General features: G+C 41.5%; 1 protein-coding gene and 2 pseudogenes across 4 annotated transcripts; all 3 read right to left on the bottom strand.

Annotated features, from left to right (window-relative positions):
• Window positions 1-1,135: 1,135 nt before the first annotated feature.
• LOC144038665 (E3 ubiquitin-protein ligase TRIM35-like) lies at window positions 1,136-8,538 on the bottom strand. 3 transcript variants are annotated; one of them, XM_077551308.1, is made up of 3 exons: window positions 4,016-8,538; window positions 3,108-3,166; window positions 1,136-2,895 (listed from the first exon to the last, which is right to left on the bottom strand). In XM_077551308.1, exon 3 carries the CDS (start codon window positions 2,745-2,747, stop codon window positions 1,368-1,370), a length of 1,380 nt encoding a protein of 459 aa, XP_077407434.1. In that variant the 5' UTR covers window positions 2,748-2,895; window positions 3,108-3,166; window positions 4,016-8,538; the 3' UTR covers window positions 1,136-1,367. The 3 variants fall into 3 exon arrangements, with proteins under 3 accessions (XP_077407434.1, XP_077407433.1, XP_077407436.1); XM_077551307.1 differs by lacking the exon at window positions 4,016-8,538 and adding an exon at window positions 3,518-3,982; XM_077551310.1 differs by lacking the exons at window positions 3,108-3,166; window positions 4,016-8,538 and adding an exon at window positions 3,518-3,982.
• A 3,284-nt stretch (window positions 8,539-11,822) lies between these two features.
• LOC144038664 (fatty acid synthase-like) lies at window positions 11,823-20,552 on the bottom strand (annotated as a pseudogene). Its single transcript, XR_013289264.1, has 16 exons — window positions 20,421-20,552; window positions 18,738-18,880; window positions 18,353-18,642; window positions 17,258-17,412; window positions 16,856-17,059; window positions 16,590-16,740; window positions 15,553-15,672; window positions 15,287-15,409; window positions 14,945-15,168; window positions 14,622-14,799; window positions 14,380-14,525; window positions 13,874-13,965; window positions 13,390-13,784; window positions 13,094-13,285; window positions 12,020-12,229; window positions 11,823-11,906 (listed from the first exon to the last, which is right to left on the bottom strand). The product of XR_013289264.1 is annotated as a fatty acid synthase-like (transcript).
• LOC144038667 (E3 ubiquitin-protein ligase TRIM35-like) lies at window positions 19,720-21,466 on the bottom strand (annotated as a pseudogene).
• Window positions 21,467-23,244: the final 1,778 nt, after the last annotated feature.

Genomic DNA, 23,244 nt, shown 5'->3' with positions numbered 1-23,244 from the left:
TGTGTGTGTGTGTGTGTGTGTGTGTGTGTGTGTGTGTGTGTGTGTGTGTGTGTGTGTGTGCAATTCAGGCAAAAATAAATACATAATAATGAGACGAAATTAATGGCTACATGATCAAAATGGGTAACTATTGAAGAGGGTCTTCTGCCCAGATTTAGTCATAACTGTTTTAATTTTCTTATTTCCTCAGTAGAGCTTTGTTCTGCGGATTTATCTTTGTTCTATTTATAACCTTAAAGTTATAATGTGATCTTCTAATCTAAAGTATAGTTAAAATTGAGGTTTTGCATTTGGATGTAAGGGAATGAGGGAAAATATTATTAGGAGATGCAGCTTGGGGTTACTATATGCTGGTGTTTTTGTTTACTGTTATTTTGCACATGATAGTACTGTATTACAAGAGGGAAACGAGGGCCACAATAAAGTACTATCAAGTGGAAAATGAGGGCCACCAGACCCCAAAACAAAGAGCTGATAGCAAGCACCAAGAAAGCCTGTGTTTCCAGGACCCCCAGGCAATGCTACGGCGCATCAAGGCAGCTGATTAAGACAAAGGGAATCCAACCATCTAGTAAAGATTGACATATCGTTTTGAAAATATCATCCATCCATTTCTTCACATCATTCAAATTTTTTGAGATCGACAACATTCGATACGTATCTTGATACGTGTTAATTGGAGGGATTTACACCCCTAATATGTATAAATTAGGAATTATAAATGAAATAGTGTAGTGTATGAAATAAATATTCTGATAAATATTGAAATTAACAAGCAGCTATTAGATTAATAACATCTTGAAATAATTGAATTAATATTCAAATTAATGGGGGATATCAAAAACCCATTTTACAAAGTAATATAACTGAATACATATTGAAATAAGGGAAATAGTGAACTAAAAAAAGGAAATAATGGAATAAATGTTTAAAAAAGTATTAAGCAGTAATATTGATGATTGAAAAAATATTTAAATACAAAATATATATTGAAATAATCAAATAAATATGTAAATACATATTCAATGAAATATTAAAAACATTAAAACAATATTGAATTATTAATATTTTTCTAAATATTGAGATGAAAAAACACATCAATATTAAAATAAATAAATACTGAAAAAATTGAATAAACAGTCAAGGCACTTTATTCCATTTTGGAAAACACAACATGACATTTCATTCAGATTGAGTTATTACTTGCACATTCTTAACCAATGGCCTTATTTTAAAAAATACATATATACTGTACTTTTTTAAAGAATTTATTGAACAGGTCAATCAATGTAAAATATGTGAGTGGGGAAAAAATCTTATACAAAATGACTAACGAAAATTGTGGGAGCTAAACATCTCCAATATCATCACTGACTTTGAGTCGTTACGCGACATGCAAGTGGAATTATTTGCAGAGGAATTGTATCAGTTGTGTAAAAGTAAGGAAACATTTTCATGTTGTCAGACAAATGTGGCCAATAGGAAGGTGCTGTTTTGCACAATTCAGTGTTTGTACGTGATTCAGAGAATGAAACTGATCTTTTGTTCATGTCCACGTGAACTCGGATCTTCTGCAGCTTCACTGGCGGATTCCACGATCCAAATGACCCACCAAACTTTCTGTATTTATCATCACAAAATGCAATGCTAGATACTTTCATGCTATGTGGCAAACAAGAATTCTGCCATGCCACACCCAGTTTCCAGTGTCTGTTGTCTCCCACCTCAACATCCCACATGTGCGTTTGTGAGACCAAAGCAGAACCAAGCACATATTTAAACTTGGACTTCTCTGGATTGTTTGGACGCTGATGTTCTTTTTGATGACTCACACTGGTCAGATCTTCAGACAGACTGAGTGTTGGATTGCCCGTGTTTGGGTCCAGTATGACGGGACTGTAGGAGACCATCTCCTTCATTCGTTCCCACATGCTGAACTTGAGGTTGCCCACATGCTTGACTTCGTCCAGCAGAGCTCCTGAGAGCAGTTTGGGCTTGTCGGGTAGCTTCTGGATTTTGGTCATTGCATTCTTGAAGTTCTTCATGAAGGAAATGGGGTCAGAGGTCAGCTTCTCCTCTGTGCTTCTGATCTCGTCTGAAAGCGCGGCCATGTCTCTGCTGAGAGCCTGAATCTTCTCCTTCATCATCCGACTCTTCTCCTTCTCTTCCTCCCTCACAGCAGACAACCTGGCCTCCTCCTCCGCCTGCAAGAAGCGACGAAGTTCCTCGAAATCAATCTTAATCTTGTTTTCCACCTGCTCCCTCTGGACCTTGATGTACGTCGCTTGTTCATTGCAGTAGTCTCTTGTCTCAATGTAATCTTTCAGTCTATTCTTTGCCTCCTGCAGGCCTTCCTGGAGTTTGTCTTTGTGATCTTCGTGAACTTCAATGAAGGGAAAGAACTTGTGGCCAGCGTGGATTTTTGCATCTTTGCAGATGTGGCACACAAGCACCTGGTGGTCCACACAGAAAAGTTTCAGTTTCTCCTTGTGCAAGATGCAGATGTCGTCAGACTCCACTGAGGCTTGTGAAAAGACCTCACACATGTTCTTCAGGGCCAAGTTGATAATTATATCAATTGAGCTAAACTCCGTCCTACAGATTGGACACGTTCGATCTCCTTTCTGCTCCCTCCACTGCTGTAAACACGCACGACAGAAGTTGTGACTACACGGCAGGATGACAGGATCTTTAAAGATCTCCAAACAGGTTGGACATTGGAGATGGTCCTCAGCTAGGCTGGCCATCGTTCCTTGCGAAGATACCGACTCTGTCGACAAGCTTCCAACGTTCACTCTCAAGAGAGGCGCAGTGCGTCTATCAGTCACGAGTGAAGGAAATATTTGCACTTCCTGCTTTCGTTGTCCTGACTTGACTGCAGCCACACCCCGTTATCTGGGATCACACAAAAACAATTTATTACCACTTGCACATAAAAAATAATATTTATCCAACATCAGAGTAAAAACAAAAAACAAAGCACATCAGTTCCATCTATAGTCGACGTGAAAGAAAAGGGAGGAAAAACTGAGTCCTGAATGCAAACTTGCTCAGAGAAGAAAAAATAAAAGGAGGAGAAAGGGTGTTGAAGGGAAATAGCCGCTTACCCTTCCTGCTTGGTGCTCAATGTGCAGCAAACAATGAAAAAACCACCCGAACAGCTCACCTTAAACAGAAGACAAACGCACCAAACTCGCTTTACCGCGTTGTAAAACTCCGCGTCTCTTTTGGTAAATTTTCCTTTCAAAATTAAAACACCACCATTGAATTTACATTTCTATTAAAACATTTGTTAAAATCTTAACTTCCTGCAGGTGCTCCCACACAAACAAACCTCAATGTGTCAGTATAAAAAAACAAATATTAATCACTATCAATATGATCAATGTGCCACGTCAAACCCTTTTTCACATCACATCACATCAATTATTTCCAGAAAAATCACAGTTCCATTAAAAATTTAGTGAGAAGCTTTTATTATATACACATTGAAGCATAAATTCAAAATATTTTTTACCGACTCTGTCGACAAGCTTCCATCGTTCACTCTTAAGAGAGCCGCGGTGCGTCTGCCTCAGTCACAAGTGAATGATTGTTTCATATCCAAAAGGTCCATAAGTGCACTTCCTGGGGTTGTTCTTTTATTGACTCCAATCGATGACACTTGGACTTGTTATGGTCAAACCTTTATGTATTTCTTATTGTTGAACTGCGATTTGCCAGATGCCAAAGTCCAACAATAAACGAGATAACGAGGGAGTGTCAGGTCAAGAAGACATTCAGGTGTGAATTTGGCATCATCTTAAAGGTGCAGTGTGCCGTTTAAAAAGGTAATGTTAAAGCTTTTTCGACATCATACAGTATATGCTCCACCAATGCCCAGATGAGTACGTAGCCCTGACTCTTTTACTCTGACTGCACCTATCAACTTTTATCTTCCCTTAAACTGTGGAGTGTACAGACCCTGCACACTCCACAGTTTCTTTGGGAAGGGGAGGGGCGGAGTTTTTCTTACCTCATTTGAAGTCCGTCAGTCCGTCTTCTTCGGGTCGGGTCGCGGGGGCAGCAGCTTTAGCAGGGAAGCCCAGACGTCCCTCTCCCCAGCCACTTCAGCCAGCTCCTCCGACGGGACCCCAAGGCGTTCCCAGGACAGCCGAGAGACATAGTCTCTCCAGCGTGTCCTGGGTCGTCCCCGGGGCCTCCCGCCGGTAGGACATGCCCGGAACACCTCCCCAGGGAGGCGTCCAGGAGGCATCCGAACCAGATGCCCGAGCCACCTCAACTGGTTCCTCTCAACGTGGAGGAGTAGCGGCTCGACACTGAGTCCCTCCCGGATGACCAAGCTTCTCACCCTATCTCTAAGGGAGGGAGGCTACCCTGCGGAGGAAACTCATTTCGGCCGCTTGTATCCGGGATCTTGTTCTTTCGGTCACCAGACCCCAAGATACTTGAACTCCTCCACTTGGGGCAGGATCTCATCCCCGACCCGGAGAGGGCACGCCACCCTTTTCCGACTGAGGACCATGGTCTCGGATTTGGAGGTGCTGATCCTCATCCCAACCGCTTCACACTCGGCTGCGAACCACTCCAGTGAGAGCTGGAGATCACGGCTTGAAGAAGCCAACAGCACCACATCATCTGCAAAAAGCAGAGATGCAATGCTGAGGCCACCAAATCGGACCCCCTCAACGCCTCGGCTACGCCTAGAAATTCTGTCCATAAAAGTTATGAACAGAATCGGTGACAAAGGGCAACCTTGGCGGAGTCCAACCCTCACAGGAAACAAATTCGACTTACTGCCGGCAATGCGGACCAATGCGACATCGGTCGTACAGGGACCGAATAGCCCGTATCAGGGGGCTCGGTACCCCATACTCCCGAAGCACCCCCCACAGGACTCCCCGAGGGACACGTTCAAACGCCTTCTCCAAGTCCACAAAGCACATGTGGACTGGTTGGGCGAACTCCCACGAACCCTCGAGGACCCTGCTGAGGGTGTAGAGCTGGTCCACTGTTCCACGGCCGGGACGAAAACCACACTGCTCCTCCTGCGACCTCCCGACGGACCCTCCTCTCCAGCACCCCTGAATAGACCTTACCTGGGAGGCTGAGGAGTGTGATCCCTCTAAAGTTGGAACACACACCTCCGGTCCCTCTTCTTATTAAGGGGAACCACCACCCCGGTCTGCCAATCCAGAGGCACTGTCCCCGATGTCCACGCGATGCTGCAGAGACGTGTCAACCACGACAGCCCCACAACATCCAGAGCCTTTAGGAACTCCGGGCGGATCTCATCCACCCCCGAGGCCCTGCCACCGAGAAGCTTTCCAATCTCATTTGAAGTCATGACTTCCTTTGTCAACTGTGGCTGTCACTTTAAGAGCATGCACGCACACATGAACGAGCCTTACACAGATGCTGCAGTGGGCCAGAGGTAGCAGTCGCGAGTGAAAAAGTGACAAACAACGATCCTTTAAGTACAGTCCTGTACGAGTACGTCTTCATCTCAGAAGGTTCAAGCTGACAAATGTCTGGATAATCATCTTTGTGAACAACGGCAATATGCTGACAGCCTGACTAATTTGCCGTTCCTACTTATTAACAAACCAGGCTTACTCAAATGTGCTATTTATTTAGCCGACAAAATTGCTGTTGTGGCTCTGACGTCACTTTAGTTCCATTGACCAAAATCTATGGGGAAAGATTTATCTAAAATCTCACTGTTTCCGAGGAAAATAGTTTGCTGACAAGCACAGTTCAAGTAAAAAAAAAAAAAGAAGTTAATTACTGTATCTAAAAATGAAAACCAGTTGCTTGTTAATTATTAGATACATTGTCATCTGTATTTATAATTGTTCTTTAACCAAGGAAGTATATACAGGTATATTTTAACTTCTATCCAAATACCCGATTATTCGCTAGAATTTTTAATTATATATATATATAATATATATAATATTAATATTCTATAGCTAAAGCCCTAAGAATATTAACTTTGAGTTGTTTTGAGGCACGCCCACATGAGATCTTTCACCACACACCCCTGTCAAAACTAGCTTGCACCCCACAAGCCATACTGCACACACTGCACCCTAACTTCAAATTTTTGCTTACATAAATAATATAGATTATTAATCTGGAGCCTCTGCAGCGGGGGCTCTCGCCTGCCATACCCGACATAGGAGCGCTATGGGGCGGCCTCCCTGACCACATTTGCCCCCCCTGCCTGGTTCTCAAATATCAGTCAGCCAATCTTCAAAATATTTTCAACGGCCGGGTCGCGCCGCCCAGGGCGGGGAAATCAGGCTCACGTACAAAGGGCGTCAGGGGTCCGCGGTGATGTCGGCAGCCCACGGAGTCTGTGGGGTCGGGGGGTTCTCCCCCCTTCCTCGCCCTTCCTTTCCCCCGCATCCCGCTCCCGCCCCTCCCAGCGGACGCCGGACGGGGCCCCGCGCTGGATTTATACTTTCTCGGGGAAGGATATGTGGAACAAGGGGAGACAGAGTCCTAGACAAATTTTTTGGGAACGTGAAGAACGCATATGTGAGTAGAGCCCCCCCTCTCCAACTCAGACCACAACACAATTCACCTCATCCCAACCTACAAAACAGCTCTCAAACGCAGCAAACCACAAAGAAAGACTGTTAAAATCTGGTCTCAAGACAGCATTGAGACCCTTAAAGGATGTTTCCTATGCACGGAGTGGAATACCTTTCATGGGCTGGATGTGGATACTGCTGCTGTGACTGTAACTGACTATATTCAATTCTGTGTGGACAATATCATACCAACAAAGGAAATAACTGTTTACCCCAACAACAAACCGTACATTACTAAGGAGGTTAAAGACTGTATTAACCGGGAAAAAAAGGGCATTTAAGAACCAGGACAGAGCCCAGCTCAAACTGGTTCAAAAAGAACTCAAACACATGCTTAAAGAAGCAAAAAGGAAGCACAAAGAGACTATAGAACAACACTTTGCTGCTAACAACTCCAAGGAAATGTGGGACACCATGAGGAGGATCACCAACTTGACTCCTGCTCAAAAAGGTCTCAGCACTCTAAATGACCTCCAGAAGGCAAGGGAGCTGAATGACTTTTATTTAAGATTCGAAACCCAGGACTTCTCCTCTGAATGTGGGGAGGTCCTGAGGTCCATTTCAGTGAATGAGCAGGACTCAAGGCTGGTGATTCATCCCCATGATGTCCAATCTGCTTTTAGGTCTGTCTGCACAAAAAAGGCCTCAGGACATGTGATATCTGCCTTTCTGCTAAAATCCTGTGCAGAGGAGCTCACAGCGGCATGGCAGCCCATCTTCCAGAGATCTGTGGACTCACACTCCATTCCCAGTCTCTGGAAAAAATCAGTAATCACCCCGGTTCCTAAAAAACAATGTCCTGTGCTCAATAATGACTTCAGGCCTGTGGCTCTGACTTCCATTGTCATGAAGTGTTTCGAGAGGCTGATGGTGACTCGGCTCAGGGGGGAGGTGGATGCACACTTAGACTCCCTTCAGTTTGCCTACAAGTCACACATCTGGTCAGCAAACACCTAGACGGCCCTAAAGCTTATGCACGTGTGTTGTTCGTTGACTTTAGCTCAGCGTTCAACACAATGCAGCCGCACCTGCTTTTTGGTAAACTGAAGGAGATGAATGTGAACCCGTACATCTGAAGGTGGTATCACTCCTACCTGACACAGCGCACACAGCAAGTCAAGGTCAACAGCTCCCTCTCGGAACCCAGATTGATAAGCACAGGCGCCCCACAGGGCTGCGTCAGCTCCCCGGTCCTATCTACACAAATGATTGTGTGACATCACACCCAGAGAACTTTTTCATTAAGTTCTCTGATGACACAACTATCGTCAGCTTGCTGCAGGCCGGCGGTAGCCCACTGGGCTATTTCTCAGAAATAGAGAAATTTGTCCAGTGGTGTGACCAGAATCATCTTGTGCTCAATGTGGGGAAGACAGAGGAGGTGATATTTGATCCAAAAACTGTTGGTGACCACAGGCCAGTCGTCATTAAAAGCAATCACATCAGCCAGGTGGGTTCATACAAGTATCTGGGGGTCCACATTGACAACGCACTCAGCTGGAGGGTACATGTTGGAAGTCTCTGCTCCAAACTCCAACAGCGTCTCTACTTCCTACGCAGACTTAGGGTCTATGGAGTGGAGCAGAGGATCATGCTGTTGTTCTACCGGGCTGCATTGGAAAGTATCATCAGATACGGCATTGCGGCCTGGTACGGCAACCTGACTGTGCAGTCAAGGTCACAGATTGCCGGTCTGGTGCGGACTGCCATGAAGATCATGGGGGTCAGGAATCACCCTTCCCTACAGATGCTTTATGAGCGGTCCGTTGCCGGACTGGCACAGAAAATTGTTAATGACCCGACTCACATTCTGCATCATGAGTTCCAGCCACTGCCTTCCGGCAGGAGATTCAGGGCCCCCAGAACCAGGCTGAACCGCTACAAGAACTCATTCCTGCCGACATCCATCAAACTGCTTAACAACCGACATTAACTCATTAAGATATAAGATATACAGTATGGTGCAATGTTGTGTGTGTGGTATATTGGAATATATGCAGCCGTGCTGTACATACTCATGTGTATATATATATATATATATATATATATATATATATATATATATATATATATATATATATATATATATATATATATATATATATATATATATATATATATATATATATATATATATATATATATATAGGAGTGTGTGTGTGTATATGGGTGTGTGCAGTCCTCATGTATGTACTTCTCTACACATGTATACTTCTGTGATGACTTCTGGGAAGTCTTCTACTTATTGCTGCACTTCTTATTTAATTTTAATTTTATCTGTTTCTATTCTGTTGTTTTTTTCTTTACTGTAAACTACAGCTGGATGGAGTCCAGGAAAAAGTTCCCCACGGGGAAAATAAAAGTATATCGTATCATATCGTATAAATTCTTTTTGGTCCAAAAAGAACTAACATAATTATAATGTTTCAAGTAATTTTATTTGTCTTAATATATATTTTTTATTTTTCTAACATTTTCTTGTTTTGAACAAAAAAATAAATTAAATAGGATTTCAGTTATTGCCAAAATAATCGTGATTATAATTTTTTCCATAATCAAGCAGCCCTATACTACGACTCGTTTGATTCATGCCTCTGTTGAATTCAAAGCATTTTAAGGTTCTTATAAAACACGTTAATTTGATAAAAGTCAAAACGTGCACTTCCTGCTTGCTCGAGCAGTGAATTTGACAAACTTTATGAATTTATTATAGTTGAATCATATAACTGCGATTTGCCGGTTGTCAAAGTGCAACATGAAACGAGATAACAGCTGAAGGAGTTTCAGCTCAAGAAGTTTGTTATTGTGGCAGTAGGAGTCCATTAAAATGATGGATTTCATCCAAAGTGAATGTAGTTGTGGCAACTTAATTGCAAATGAACCGAAATCAATCAATATTTTTGCCAAAACTGTGGAAAACACTGCCACCTACAGGAGAGAAATTGCAATCGCAGTTTTCACTTGATTGGAAGCTGGCTGTGTTGTTTAGCCCCCGGTGGCCACAAACAGCAAGGATTCCTTTGGCCAACATGGCTGCTCACCGACAACGGCACAGGACACCATCTTGTTTGTTTGTTTTTTGTTTTTACAATGAACTGTATACAAAACATGTACAAAATTTGTACATAAAATTAAAGTACCACTGATTGTCACACCCACCTAATTGGGACAAAATTCGTTCTCCGCATTCGACCCATCCCCTGAGGGAGCGGTGAGCAGCAGCAATGCCGCGCTAAACAACTTAACAAAACACGAGGATGCCATGTTTTCTGTTTTAGAATGTCATGTGTGATGTATTAGTCCATTCTCTCCACATGCACTTCAAACTACACGAATGTGCTTGCTACAAATTCAAACTCAAAAGTACACAACGGTGAGAAGTGTTTTTGGTTTGTTTTATTTTTTTACCTACAGCGTTGACACACTGCTTATCCTCACACAACTTGTGTCCTCCAAAAACTTGGATAGACTATATAAGTTGTGTGAGGATAAGCGGTTTGGAAAATGGATGGATGGAAATCCTCTGCACTTTTAAGAAAATATCAACACTGTAGGTAAAAAATAAAACAAACCAAAAACACTTCTCACCGTTGTGTACTTTTGAGATCGATGTTGTCGAGGCCAATGACACGCTCCTCACAATTCCAGCCTCGGGCCTGGAGGCCCTGTTAAGCGATGTATACCAGTCCAATTGGGCGGCATGGCTCAGTGGTATAGTGGTCGTCTCCCACCTGTGAGGTTGTGGGTTCGAGGCAGCCAAATGAATGACATTATGCTTTTGGTTGTTCTGTTGCCTCTCCCACGCTTGTGGCAACAACTGCGTTACGACCCCCCGCCCCCCACCCACACCCGCCATCCACCACAACCCAGCTCCCAAACCCCCAGACACCCCCCACCCCCAGCACGCCCTTACCCAGCCACATGTACCACCACCACCCCCGCCAAGCCGCCACCCCCCTAACCCCATCCCAACACATTTACTTTTCTGAAGAGTAAATAGACTAATCTTTGCTCTTTTTTTTTTTTATTCCAGTAGAATTTTGTAACGGCAGAGTGCAACGCCCGGAACCAGTTAGATGTTTGAATGGAATCATTGAGATTTTCATTTTGGGTAAAACTTTGATTTTAATGGTGGCTATTCATCCTATTAGAGAAATGGGAAGATTATTCCAGCGCTCCAAGTCACTGTAAATGCTATCCAGAAGTGGAAGGAAGTTTAAATTAATTAGATCAGTTAATTTAGGTAGGCAGCACGGTGGATGACTGGTTAGCACGTCCGCCTCCCAGTGGACCCAACGATATAATAACTGCCATTTTATCATGCCGCTGTGACATGCTAATAAGGTTAAAGAGCCTCCTAATATTATTAGTAGAGTGACGACCTTTAATAAAGCCTGTTTGGTCTCTTTGAATGATTGTCCAGATTATTGTTTGTAGTCTAGATTCGAAGGCCTTAGCGATAATTTGAAATCAGACGGTAACTTGATGGATGGGTGGGGTCTTTTTCTGGCTTTAATAAAAGTTTAATTGCTGCTGTGTTCATGTGTGGAGGTACGTAACCATTAGTTTTAATTTCCGTTACTACTCTTAGGAATAATGGAGCAAGCATTAACCAAAAGTGCTTAAAAAATATAGCCGGACAACCATCCGGGCCAGGTGCTCTGCCATTAGGCATACTATCTAGAGCACTGTACAGCTCATTTATATGAGTGCCACATCTAACATATCTTTATATTAAGTAGATAACTGATGTATATTTAAGCTACTGAGGAATGCCTCAATATGCTCAGGGTTAGGCTTGTTAGTTTATGAGTTTAGGTTGTGATAATAGTTATAAAAAATGTGATTAATTTCTTCTGGTGATTGTGTGCATTCACCAGTTGTCCCTTTGATAGCCGTTATAAGAGATTTTTCCCGATTGCGTTGAAGTTGGTTTGCAAGAAATGTACCTGATTTGTTATTATATTGAAAGTTGTCGTATCTCAATTGTTGTATTAAAAACTCTGTCTTTTTGGATAACATATTGTCTAATTGTATTTTTGTATTTTGCAAATCAGTCCATATTTGGTTATTTGGGATTAGTACGGATTAATCCGTCAATTGTTTAATTTTATCTTCCAGGCCTTTTTCTAATTTTTGATCCTGTTTCTTTTTATAAGATGAATATGATATAATTTTACCTCTAATTACCGCTTTCCCAGCTTTCCAGATAAGAGATGGAGATAAGTCTGGAGAGTCCTTTATTTCCAAAAAGTCTGCCCACTCTCTTCTTATAATTTTGTCAAACTCTGCTGTCCAGCGGAGCAGCTGGGGAAGGAAGTGATGAATACATTTTTCATGTCAGTCTCATCATACAAAAATATGGTGAATTTGTCTTAGAAGAGAAGGTGAAAGATATCCTCATGTATCACTGACAGTACCTTTGGTGCACTGCAAGCCATAGCAAGGCACGCTAAGCTTGGAGACAAGTGTCTTGAAGGCACCAATAGAGCCCTTTATTGGGTGGACAAAGAACAGCGGCCTTTCTTGGCTCTGCACATCATTGAGGGATGCCACGGTGGGACCATCTGGGTTGACTAATAGCTCTGTCAGATTAGACTCCGACAAGGTTCGAATGGCGTCCTTTTTCGCTGGAGCATGGAAATGTTTAAAACAGTGAATAAAATAAAAAGTGAGTTAATTTAAAGTTCCTTTAATGCCACAAAATTATTTTTTAACGGGTGATTAATGTCCGCCCCTTACTTGGAAAGCCTGTACCAGGCGAATTCCAGTCTCAACACAGCAGACACGTGGACATCAAAATTTAGCACTAATACATTTAATAATAATGCATATATTTGTGGAGACTGGGGTCAAGTTGTATTGTACAATTTTAAAAATGTGCATAATTTCACAAATTACTTCATGTTAAAGATTAGATAGCTCTTAATATGAACAGAAAAATGCACTGAGCTGTCACCAATGTCTTACAAATGCAATTGTGCCATCTAGTGGCAGAAATATGACCTCAACACAAATCAATCACACTTGTTTTTAATTTTAACTAAATTTTATGAATTATGAAATTACTGTATCAATGACTAAATAATGCAGCCACATTTCTATTAGTTTAAAATTTTTCCCAATTTTATGTTAACAAGAGTATGAAAATTAGAAAAAAATATATATTTTATTGTACATTTAGAACAGATATAAAATTTGCCATTAATCATGAGTTAACTATTAAAGTCATGCAAGTAATTATACTTAAAATTCTAATCAACTCACGCACATACAAAAAAAGAGAATAAAAAGAGAGAGAGCAATGATGATGACATGTCGAATCGGTAAAATTACAGAATGAACAACACTGAGCTCTCTCTCTCTCTCTCTCTCTCTCTCTAAAAAAAAGTAATAATAATTTTTGGATCATCTGGCACCCATAAAAAAATACAACTTTTGAATTTGCAAGCAACAAAGAACATTATGATGTCAATTCAGATATGTTATGTTACCATTTGAACTTTCTGGCTTTTTATTGGACAGTTCACGGAGCTTGTTGATGGTAAGCTGCCGGATCTCCCTCATGGCCATAACGATGTCGTAGTCACGCTCAAGAGTCTGGCGAACTTCCACACCCATCAACGAGTCCAGGCCCAAGTCGGCCAATGAAGCATCAGCGTTCAGGGTACTGACATCTCGCACCCCTAAGGAGATCGGTGGGTGTGGTCAACACATTTATCAAACCAAAATGATCCATTTCCATTCCATACATTAATATCCAAAATCAAATTGTGTCTCAGAGCATTACCCAGAATGTGAGCTACAGCGTCCACCAAATTCTTCTGGCTTCCCGCCTCGCTCTTCGCAACGGCCCGCTCCGCCAGCACAAAGCTCGACATCACAGGGCTGCGCTGGCACAGGAAGTGGTCGAGCACATCCAGGCAGGAGGCGATCCTCTGCGGCAGGGTGCCACCGATCACGACGTCATTGCCGCCCATCGTCTCCTGCACCACACCCACATCGCCAATGGCCCCCCATTGGACTGCCAGTCCAGGAAAGTCATCGTGACGCCGCTTCTCACACACGCGCTCCATGGCCGAGTTGGCGTAACCGTAATTACTTTGGCCAGCATTGCCCCGGCCGCAGCTGACCGATGAGAATGCGACAAAGTAAGCCAGTTGTGGGCAGGATTTTCTTGTGATTCTGGAGAGGCGGTGGAAACGTCTCAGTAACATTCATTTGAATCGGCTCCTTTCATTTTCTTTACTGCTCAAGAGGAAGGGATGTCTTACTTGTCTAGGTTCAAGGTGCCATCGTATTTTGGTTTGTTGACGTCAAGGAACTCCTGAGGAGTCAGATTCTCCAACATGCCATCTTGCAAAACCTGCAGACAGGAGAAACTTAATAAGGACTGTAAAAATGCAAGGGATGTTGAATACCACTTTCTTTCCGACTGATACCAGAATGAGTACTCAACTCAAGTAGTCACCGACACCACTCGTGATTTTGACCCACCAAAAAAGACAGCTAATTCTAAGAAAAACCTGTAGTCAATTGTGGAAGCATTTTTCCTTAATATTGCATGAGAATAGAAAATTGCCTTTTATTTCATGCAATTTTAAGGAAAATTTATATAATAGTGCTTTATTTTATCTATCAAAAATAATAGTGGTACTTGTTACCGGTATCACTGAATGCTCAAGAGTTGAGTGCTCGTGCTGGAATTGGTCTTAAAAAAAGAAAAGAAGTGGTAACGAACATCCGTACTATTTTCCATCAGGACTGAAGAGTATGTTACCATGGCAAGGTGGAAGACCCCACCGACTGGACCCAGCCTGCAGGCCTCAGCAATGAGCTTTTCCACTCCCTCAAGCGTGCTCACGTCACTTGTTGACACCAACACCTCCACATTCTGACTTTCACTCACACGCTTTGCCTGGTAACCTAAAAAACGGACGAAATACAAAAAAACAAAACCTCAACACAGTACATCATGGTGACTGCTATTGCACACTGCAGTCTGTTCTCATTATGTCTTACGGTTCCTGATCCCGCATCTGGAAGTTAGCACCAGTTTGCGGGCTCCTTTTTCAGTCAACCACTGTGCGAGCTCGAGGCCGAGCCCCCAAGCCCCCCGCTGATGATGTAAGAGTGGGAGGGCTGGGATCGTTAAAGGGGAAGCAGTATGGGCTGATGTATCCGTCTCCCCATGACACACCTGTGTAGGCAAAACAGTCAGTAGATGCATCTGGATTAACCCCTATGCTTTTTCAATGAATTCCAGATGTATTCTAAAACCTATTTCAATGGTTGATTTTTGGTGAATTGTTAAAGACTTCGTTTGATGGTCAAGTGTGACTGACTTTCAGAAGGACCTTGCCAATATGTTTTCCCTGGGCCATGTATCTAAATGCCTCCTCGACTTGGTTCCTCTCAAACACGGTGGTCTTTAGAGGCTGGACGACACCTCATGCGATGCCCTCCTGAAGCAGCTGCGACACTTCCTCCCACTCACGATTGCCTTCTTCAAGGGGAGCATCCAGCAAGATGCCGTGGAATGCCACATTCTTCAAGAACAGAGCCATGCCTGGAGAGACGAACATTTGACTCACTTCACGAACCAAAACCCGACGTCGTGTGTGTGTGCTTTTTTTTCCTTCTTTTTTTTACGTTTAGCCTCAGTTACTATCTGACTTCTTACTGACCAAGAGGAGAGTTGTTGGACAGGTCGTATTTGTCTATCTCTGGGAATCATCCGTGTCGTGCAAGACATCGAATACTAGCTTGTAGCTTCTCCTCAGCCAGAGAGTTTAGCACCACATTCACACCTGAAACACATTACACAGTGTTATAAGTGGACCACATACATTATATGGACAAACATTTGAACAAACACCAAAAAAAAATACAGTTGCTTTCCTGCTGCTTCACTAACCCAGACTATTTATCATCAAAGATGGATTGCACAAACCTTTGCCCTGAGTGTGGAGAAGGACGTGCTGTTCAAAAGACGCGTCTCTGGAATTAGCAAAAGAGGTTGCAGAGAGCTGGGGGAACCTCTCCTGCAGGTAAGCACGCTTCTCCGCTGATCCTACAGACATTAAAGTCAAGAAAAAGCTTTGTTTGGTGTGTATCGACAGAATGTCAATTCCCCCCCAAATTTTGTAATTATTTGACTAGGGAATTTAACTTTAGAATATTTGTTCATGTCAAACTATCGGGGTCATTTTTTTCCCATTTTAATTTTTGCAAGTAAGTAACTGATTCGGAAAAGAGGAGGATGAGCGTGTGCAGTGGATCAAAAAATGTTGAAGACGTCCTCATAATATTAAATGTCAGAAGAATTACCAAATAACCGGTGCTCTTCAAATTTGGCGGGGAAGAAATGTTGATAAAAAAGCCTTTTTTATTAGGCGATTAATCAGAATTCTAAGATGTGATTAATCTGGTTAAAAATGTAATCGTTTGACAGCTCTATTAAATATACAATACATTTTCAAGTTTTCCTCCTCTTGTTAACATACTTTTGTTAACATAAAAGTGGAAAAATGTTAAACTAATACAAATATGGCTCCATCTTTTAGTCATTGATAGTCATTTCATAATAATTCATAAAACTGAGTTAAATTAAAAAGAAGGACGGTGTGATATTGATTTATGTTGAGGTCATTTTCTTCATGACATGAAGTAACTTGTGAAATTCCGCACATTTTTAAAATTGCAAAAATACTTGACCCCAGTCTCCACAAATATATGCATTATTATTAAATGTATTACTGCTAAATTTTGACACGGACGTGTCTGCTGCGACTGGAATTCCCCCAGTACAGACTTCCCAGGTAAGGGGCGTTTACTAATCTCGCATTTAAAAAAATGAGTGGCATTAAAGGAACTTTGAATTAACGCACTAATTTTGACACCCCTAAAATAAAAAAAATAAAAATGTCAAAAAATTTAAATAACTTCACTGTCAGCTGTCTTTTTTCACCTATCAAATGTGATACTAACCAGCTCGAAGGGACACCCCAAAGGAATCTTTTATCAGCATCAACGGTTGTCGCCAAGCCTTTAGCAGGCAGAAGTCCCATCACACGTCGACTATCTGCATCAAACCCAGAAAACTCCATGCCCAGCATGCACTGCTGCAGTGCCAAGTCCCCTGCACAGTGCAAACAGTATATATTTTTTGGTCAATAGGAATAACAGAATTTCCAGAACATTTTTATTAGAAACAAGAGCAAGATTAACAATTCAGTTTTCCATAGAGGATGTACCTGGAATAGCATCTGGTGGCAGTTTGCCCGTGGCGAGCATTATATCTCTGAAGTTGAGTGAGCTGTAATAGACGCGACACAGCTGCACATTGGGGTTGCAGGGTACAAAATGGCGGAGTGGCGAGGCAATCCAGCTCAGTGACGAAAGGTCTCCCCGAGTCAACACGTTGACATAGGCGTGCTCTGTCAACTCTTCATTTCGATCTTCAAAAACACAAAATAATTGACATTAGCCATGTTATATGTCCCTTCCAAATGTTCATCAACTGCTCCACACACACACACACACACACACATTACAAAACAGTGTTTAACTTTAAATCACACAAGCATTGATAAGAAGCTTAACTTCCAACTAAACAATCAGGAACTAATCTGAATTAGTGCGTGCACATCTTGTACCAAGAGTTATTAGTTGGTGTCTGAAGACGCCCCAGCAGCCATCTCTGAATACGTTCATGACGAGGTCCCCCTTGAGCAGCGATTGCATGGATAATTCATCAAACTGGAACGCCTCTGCTTCTGATGGACCGTTTAGATTTGACACAAACGCACACCTGGGAAACATGGCACAAACATGTAAAAAATAAGTTACAGTGCACAATCTGGATTGACAGAGTAAATGCAGTAGCTATAAAAGTCTACACACCCCTTTTCCAGAGCCAGGTTTTTGTGATGATAAAAATAACATCAAGCTTAATCATTTTATTTATTGATTTTTTTATTTAATTACATTTTTAATTTAATTCAATTCCCTGCACCTTTTGTAAGGCCCCAGTTCTAACTGTATGTGTGAGAGAGAAAGAGAGCGTAAGTGAGAAAGAGAGAGATTGATGCTTCACTATATGTATTTTGTTCTTTTGGTGGTGAACAGTGTTGTATATCCCCCAAAATACCTTTTGGAATTATGTCTAAAAGGTTCACCCTTGGTATTATTGAACCATAATAATTTCCCTAAAACCCGGGGCAAAATGTGTTATCTAGGCAGCGTGAAGTCATGACCCTTATCAGCGCGCCCTAAGGGCTCATTGGCATAGTGATACCAACTCATGACATGACGAAAGTCAACAGTCTCAAACTTGGGTCTTAAACTGGACAATGATTTTAAACGGACGGCAAATTGGTACTATTGTTGAATCCATCTTAGGCAGCTAGCTAAGGTAAAGCCTTACTTGGCAAAATATTTAATGAAGTGACCGACAAGAAGTCAGTTGGTGATGTCCAACGACCAACTCCTTAATTCTGCACTAAATAACAAGTGTTTTACACAACATATGCATTAAAAATACACCCTCTATCATGTAAATACATAGCGATGTGAGTGCTTTTACAAGCTGAATGCATCTACAAACATTTTTGACTAACAAATGAATAACATATTCAAAGGTCACTGAATTTCAAAGGGAGACTCCAGCACTTTGACCATCATGCCGAGCTATGAGTGAAATGACGAATGATGGCTTGTTTATATTGAAGCAAGGCTGCGCTGTGCCATACCGTATTCGGAGACCACCTGGTTCCTGCAGCAGACAGTTGACCATTCCCACAACGCCGCAGTGGGCTTGAGAAGCAGTCAACCACACTGGAGAATCTGAAGGCCCTGCAAGTGTTGCCTGTTCCAAGCGCAACAAAGAAACATTCAGAGAAAGCGGGACATTGTTTGACATTCTTACAAAAGGTGAAATAGTAGAAATGAAAATATCCCAGCGGAAGTCCGCACGCATCATGGGCTAGATATTGAGGAGTTCTATTACTCGGGAGAAGAGCTGAGCATCACTGGATAGTGCCTGGCAAAAGGATAAAAAAACAATTGCAATTATTCATGAACTATATATTGTAGTGACAATTACCCCCCCCCCCCCCTATTTATTCAGTTTCTTACTTCCAAGACTTTGATCTGGCCAGGGGTGCTGTTTTCCATAGCAGTGTCCACACAGTGTCTGAGAGCTTGGTCATCCAGTAGGCCCCGTAGTAGACCGTCTTGCAGCAGACATGCCCTCTCATTTTCCACTGTCTGCTCCAGCTCTGAAATAAGAATAATGTAAGGGAATGAGGGAAAATATTATTAGGAGATGCAGCTTGGGGTTACTATGTGCTGGTGTTTTTGTTTACTGTTATTTTGCACATGATAGTACTGTATTACAAGAGGGAAATGAGGGCCACAATAAAGTACTATCAAGTGGAAAACGAGGGCCACCAGACCCCAAACCAAAGAGCTGATAGCAAGCACCAAGATAGCCTGTGTTTCCAGGACCCCCAGGCAATGCTACGGCGCATCAAGGCAGCTGATTAAGACAAAGGGAATACAACCATCTAGTGAAGATTGACATATCGTTTTGAAAATATCATCCATCCATTTTTTCACATCATTCTAATTTTGGGAGATCGACAACATTCGATACGTATCTTGATACGTGTTATTTGGAGAGATTTACACCCCTGATATATATAAATTAGGAATTATAAATGAAATAGTGTAGCGTATGAAATAAATATTCTGATAAATATTGAAATGAACAAGCAGCTTGAAATAATTGAATTAATATTCAAATTAATGGGGGATATCAAAAACATATTTTACAAAGTAATATAACTGAATACATATTGAAATAAGGGAAATAGTGAACTAAAAAAGGAAATAATGGAATATATATTTAAAAAATTCATTGATTTATATTTAAGTATTAAGCAGTAATATTGATGGATTGAATACATATTTAAATACAAAATATATATTGAAATAATCACATAAATATGTAAATAAATAATCAATGAAACATTAAAACAATAATGAATTATTAATATTTTTCTAAATATTGAGATAAAAAATACATCAATATTAAAATAAATAAATACTGAAATAATTGAATAAACAGTCAAAGCACTTTATTCCATTTTGGAAAACACAACATGAAATTTCATTCAGATTGAGTCATTACTTACACATTCTTAACCAATGGCCTTAACTTAAAAAATACATATATATATTTTTAAATAATTTATTGAATAGGTCAATCAATGTAAAATATGTGAGTGGGGAAAAAAAATCTCATACAAAATGACTGACGACAATTATGGGAGCTAAACATCTCCAATATCATCACTGACTTTGAGTCATAACACGACATGCAAGTGGAATTATTTGCAGAGGAATTGTATCAGTTGTGTAAAAGTAAGGAAACATTTTCATGTTTTCAGACAAATGTGGCAAAGAGGAAGGTTCTGCTTTGCACAATTCAGTGTTTGTACGTGATTCAGAGAATGAAACTGATCTTTTGTTCATGTCCACGTGAACTCGGATCTTCTGCAGCTTCACTGGCGGATTCCAGGATCCAAATAACTCCCCAAACTTACTGTATTTATCATCACAAAATGCAATGCCACATGTTCCCATCCTATGTGGGAAACAAGAATCACCCCATGCCACACCCAGTTCCCAGTGTCTGTTGTCTCCCACCTCAACCTCCCACATGTGCGTTTGTGAGACCAAAGCAGAACCGAGCACATATTTCAACTTGGACCTCTCTGGATTGTTTGGACGCTGATGTTCTTTTTGACAACTCACACTGGTCAGATCTTCAGACAGACTGATATCCAGACCGGCCGTGTTTGGGTCCAGTATGACGGGACTGTAGGAGACCATCTCCTTTATTCGTTCCCACACGCTGAACTTGAGGTTGCCCACATGCTTGACTTCGTCCAGCAGAGCTCCTGAGAGCAGTTTGGGCTTGTCAGGTAGCTTCTGGATTTTGGTCATCGTAGTCTGGAAGTTCTTCATGAAAGAAACGGCGTCAGAGGTCAGCTGCTCTTCTGTGCTTCTGATCGCGTCTGACAGCGCGGCCACATGTCTCTGTCGAGAGCCACAATCTTCTCCTTCATCATCCTCCTCTTCTCCTCCTCTTCCTCCCTCACAGCAGACAACCTGGCCTCCTCCTCAGCCTGTAAGAAGCGACGAAGTTCCTCGAAATCCATCTTAATCTTGTTTTCCACCTGCTCCCTCTGGACCTTGATGTACGTCGCTTGTTCATTGCAGTTGTCTCTTTTCTTAATGTAATTTTTCAGTCTTTTCTTTGTGTCCTGCAGGCCGTCCTGGATTTTGTCTTTGTGATCTTCGTGAACTTCAATGAGGGAACAGAACTTGTGGCCAGCGTGGATTTTTGCGTCTTTGCAGATGAGGCACAGAAGCTCCTGGTGGTCCAAACAGAAAAAGTCCAGTTTCTCCTTGTGAAAGCTGCAGATGTCGTCAGACTCCACTGAGGCTTGTGAAAAGGCCTCACATATGTTCTTCAGGGCCAAGTTCAGACGTACATCAATTGCGCTAAACTCCGTCCTACAGACTGGACACGTTCGATCTCCTTTCTGCTCCCACCACTGCTCTATACACGCACGACAGAAGATGTGACTACACGGCAGGATGACAGGATCTTTAAAGATCTCCAAACAGGTTGGACATCGGAGATGGTCCTCAGCTCGGCTGGCCAACGTTCCTTGCGAAGATACCGACTCTGTCGACAAGCTTCCAACGTTCACCCTCAAGAAGGAAATATTTGGAAAAAGTCCCCAAGTGCACTTCCTGCTTGTGTTTTCTGACTTGACTGCAGCCACACCCTGTTATCTACAATCACACAAAAAAGATTTATTACCACTTGCACATAAAAAAAGAATATTTATCCAACATCAAAGTAAAACCAAGTCCGTAATAAAAACAAAAAACAAAGCACATCAGTTCCATCTATAGTCGGCGTGAAAGAAAAGGAAGGAAAAACTGAGTCCTGAATGCAAACTTGCTCAGAGAAGAAAAAAAAAGTTTAAAAAATAAGACAATGAAAGAGTGTTGAAAAGAAATAGCCGCTTACCCGTCCTGCTTGGTGCTCGATGTGCAGCAAACAATGAAAAAACAAACCAAACAGCTGACCTTAAACAGCAGACAAACCCACCAAACTCGCTTTACTACATTGCAAAACTCCGCGTCTCTTTTGGTAAATTTTCCTTTCAAAATGAAAACACCAACATTGAAATACAGCTTTAAATTTTTATTAATTTTTATTAATCTTAACTTCCTGCAGGTGCTCCCACACAGCCAAACCTCAATGTGTAAAAAAACAAATATTAATCACTATCAATATGATCAATGTGCCACGTCAAACCCTTTTTACCATGTTTTGATTAAAACATCACATCACTTATTTCCAGAAAAATCACAGTTCCATGAAAAAAATAGTGAGAAGCTTTTATTATATACATAGTCAGAAAAACATTGAAGCATAAATTCAAAAAATGTTTTTCTGTCCTTTGACACTCAATCCTTCATTGACCAGATCACAAGTCTCGAGAGATCCTGTTAGCTGTTGTTTGCAGGGGCCCAGCTTGCTTACAAGGTCATGAACCTGACAAGGTTCAAACTAAGACAACACAGTCCTCAAAGATCCCAGTACACTCAAACGCATCTGAGGGCATGAAAGTTTGCATACAACAGGTGTTAGTAACGAAGAACTTGCGTACCAACCAGTACTTGTAGGTTCATAAACAGTAATACTTGTGTCCAACAGCATACTCAAGTTTTATTTATTTTTGTTTTTTTACCCTGTAACGATACCACTACCACAAAAGGTCCTTCTGTCTTACATTATTCAGGAGGACAAGGATTTTGCCAGGGAAAATAAATCAGCTGAACTCCCCCTTCTCACCTCTTAAGATCACAACATGGTCCACTGTGACCTTATTTCATTATGAGTTGGGTGAGCTCTTTTTGATGAGAATGCATATCCAGCAAAAAATATTCCAATTGTGAAATAATACTGACAGTGATGCAGCAAACAAATGTTTAGTGCGGCTTTTTGTGACATTCCATTATTGTATGTGATTATCCTTGTTATAATATCCTGTATCATAATGTGCAAAAAAGTGTTAGATAAAAAAATATGTAAAATTATGACTTTTTATTGTTAACTTCCAATGTAGAAATTCCTTAAAATGCAATCAAGGACACTTCAGTTCTTCTGTTCACAGTACGTAGCTTCTGCCGAGTCAGGTAAGACCGCAGCTTCAACAAGTTTGGAGGTGTTAGACATTATTAACATTTTTAATACTTTATTTCATATATCAACCATTGTTATACATTATTAACATTTTAATTCTTTATATTGGCCGTGTTAAAGGAATATCAGAGTTTGTGTGAGTGGGGGTAAAATACAGGATGTGTGTGATGGACGTGGGGGTTTTAGGAATGGAATGTTGCAGAACAAAGGATGCTAATTGCAGGGGGAGATGCAGAGCCGCGATAAGATCAGAGTAGGTTGTAAACCACATTTGTTTTACACCGGGGCGGAAAAGTACAAAACAGGAGAAGCCACCCAGTGACGCTGCGGATGAAGATCGGCCAATGAAAA

Source organism: Vanacampus margaritifer, chromosome 18, assembly GCF_051991255.1.
Source record: "Vanacampus margaritifer isolate UIUO_Vmar chromosome 18, RoL_Vmar_1.0, whole genome shotgun sequence".
NCBI classification, from domain to species: domain Eukaryota; kingdom Metazoa; phylum Chordata; class Actinopteri; order Syngnathiformes; family Syngnathidae; genus Vanacampus; species Vanacampus margaritifer.
The sequence above is the reverse complement of the archived record's forward strand: the minus strand, read 5'-3'. Positions and strand labels throughout refer to the sequence as shown.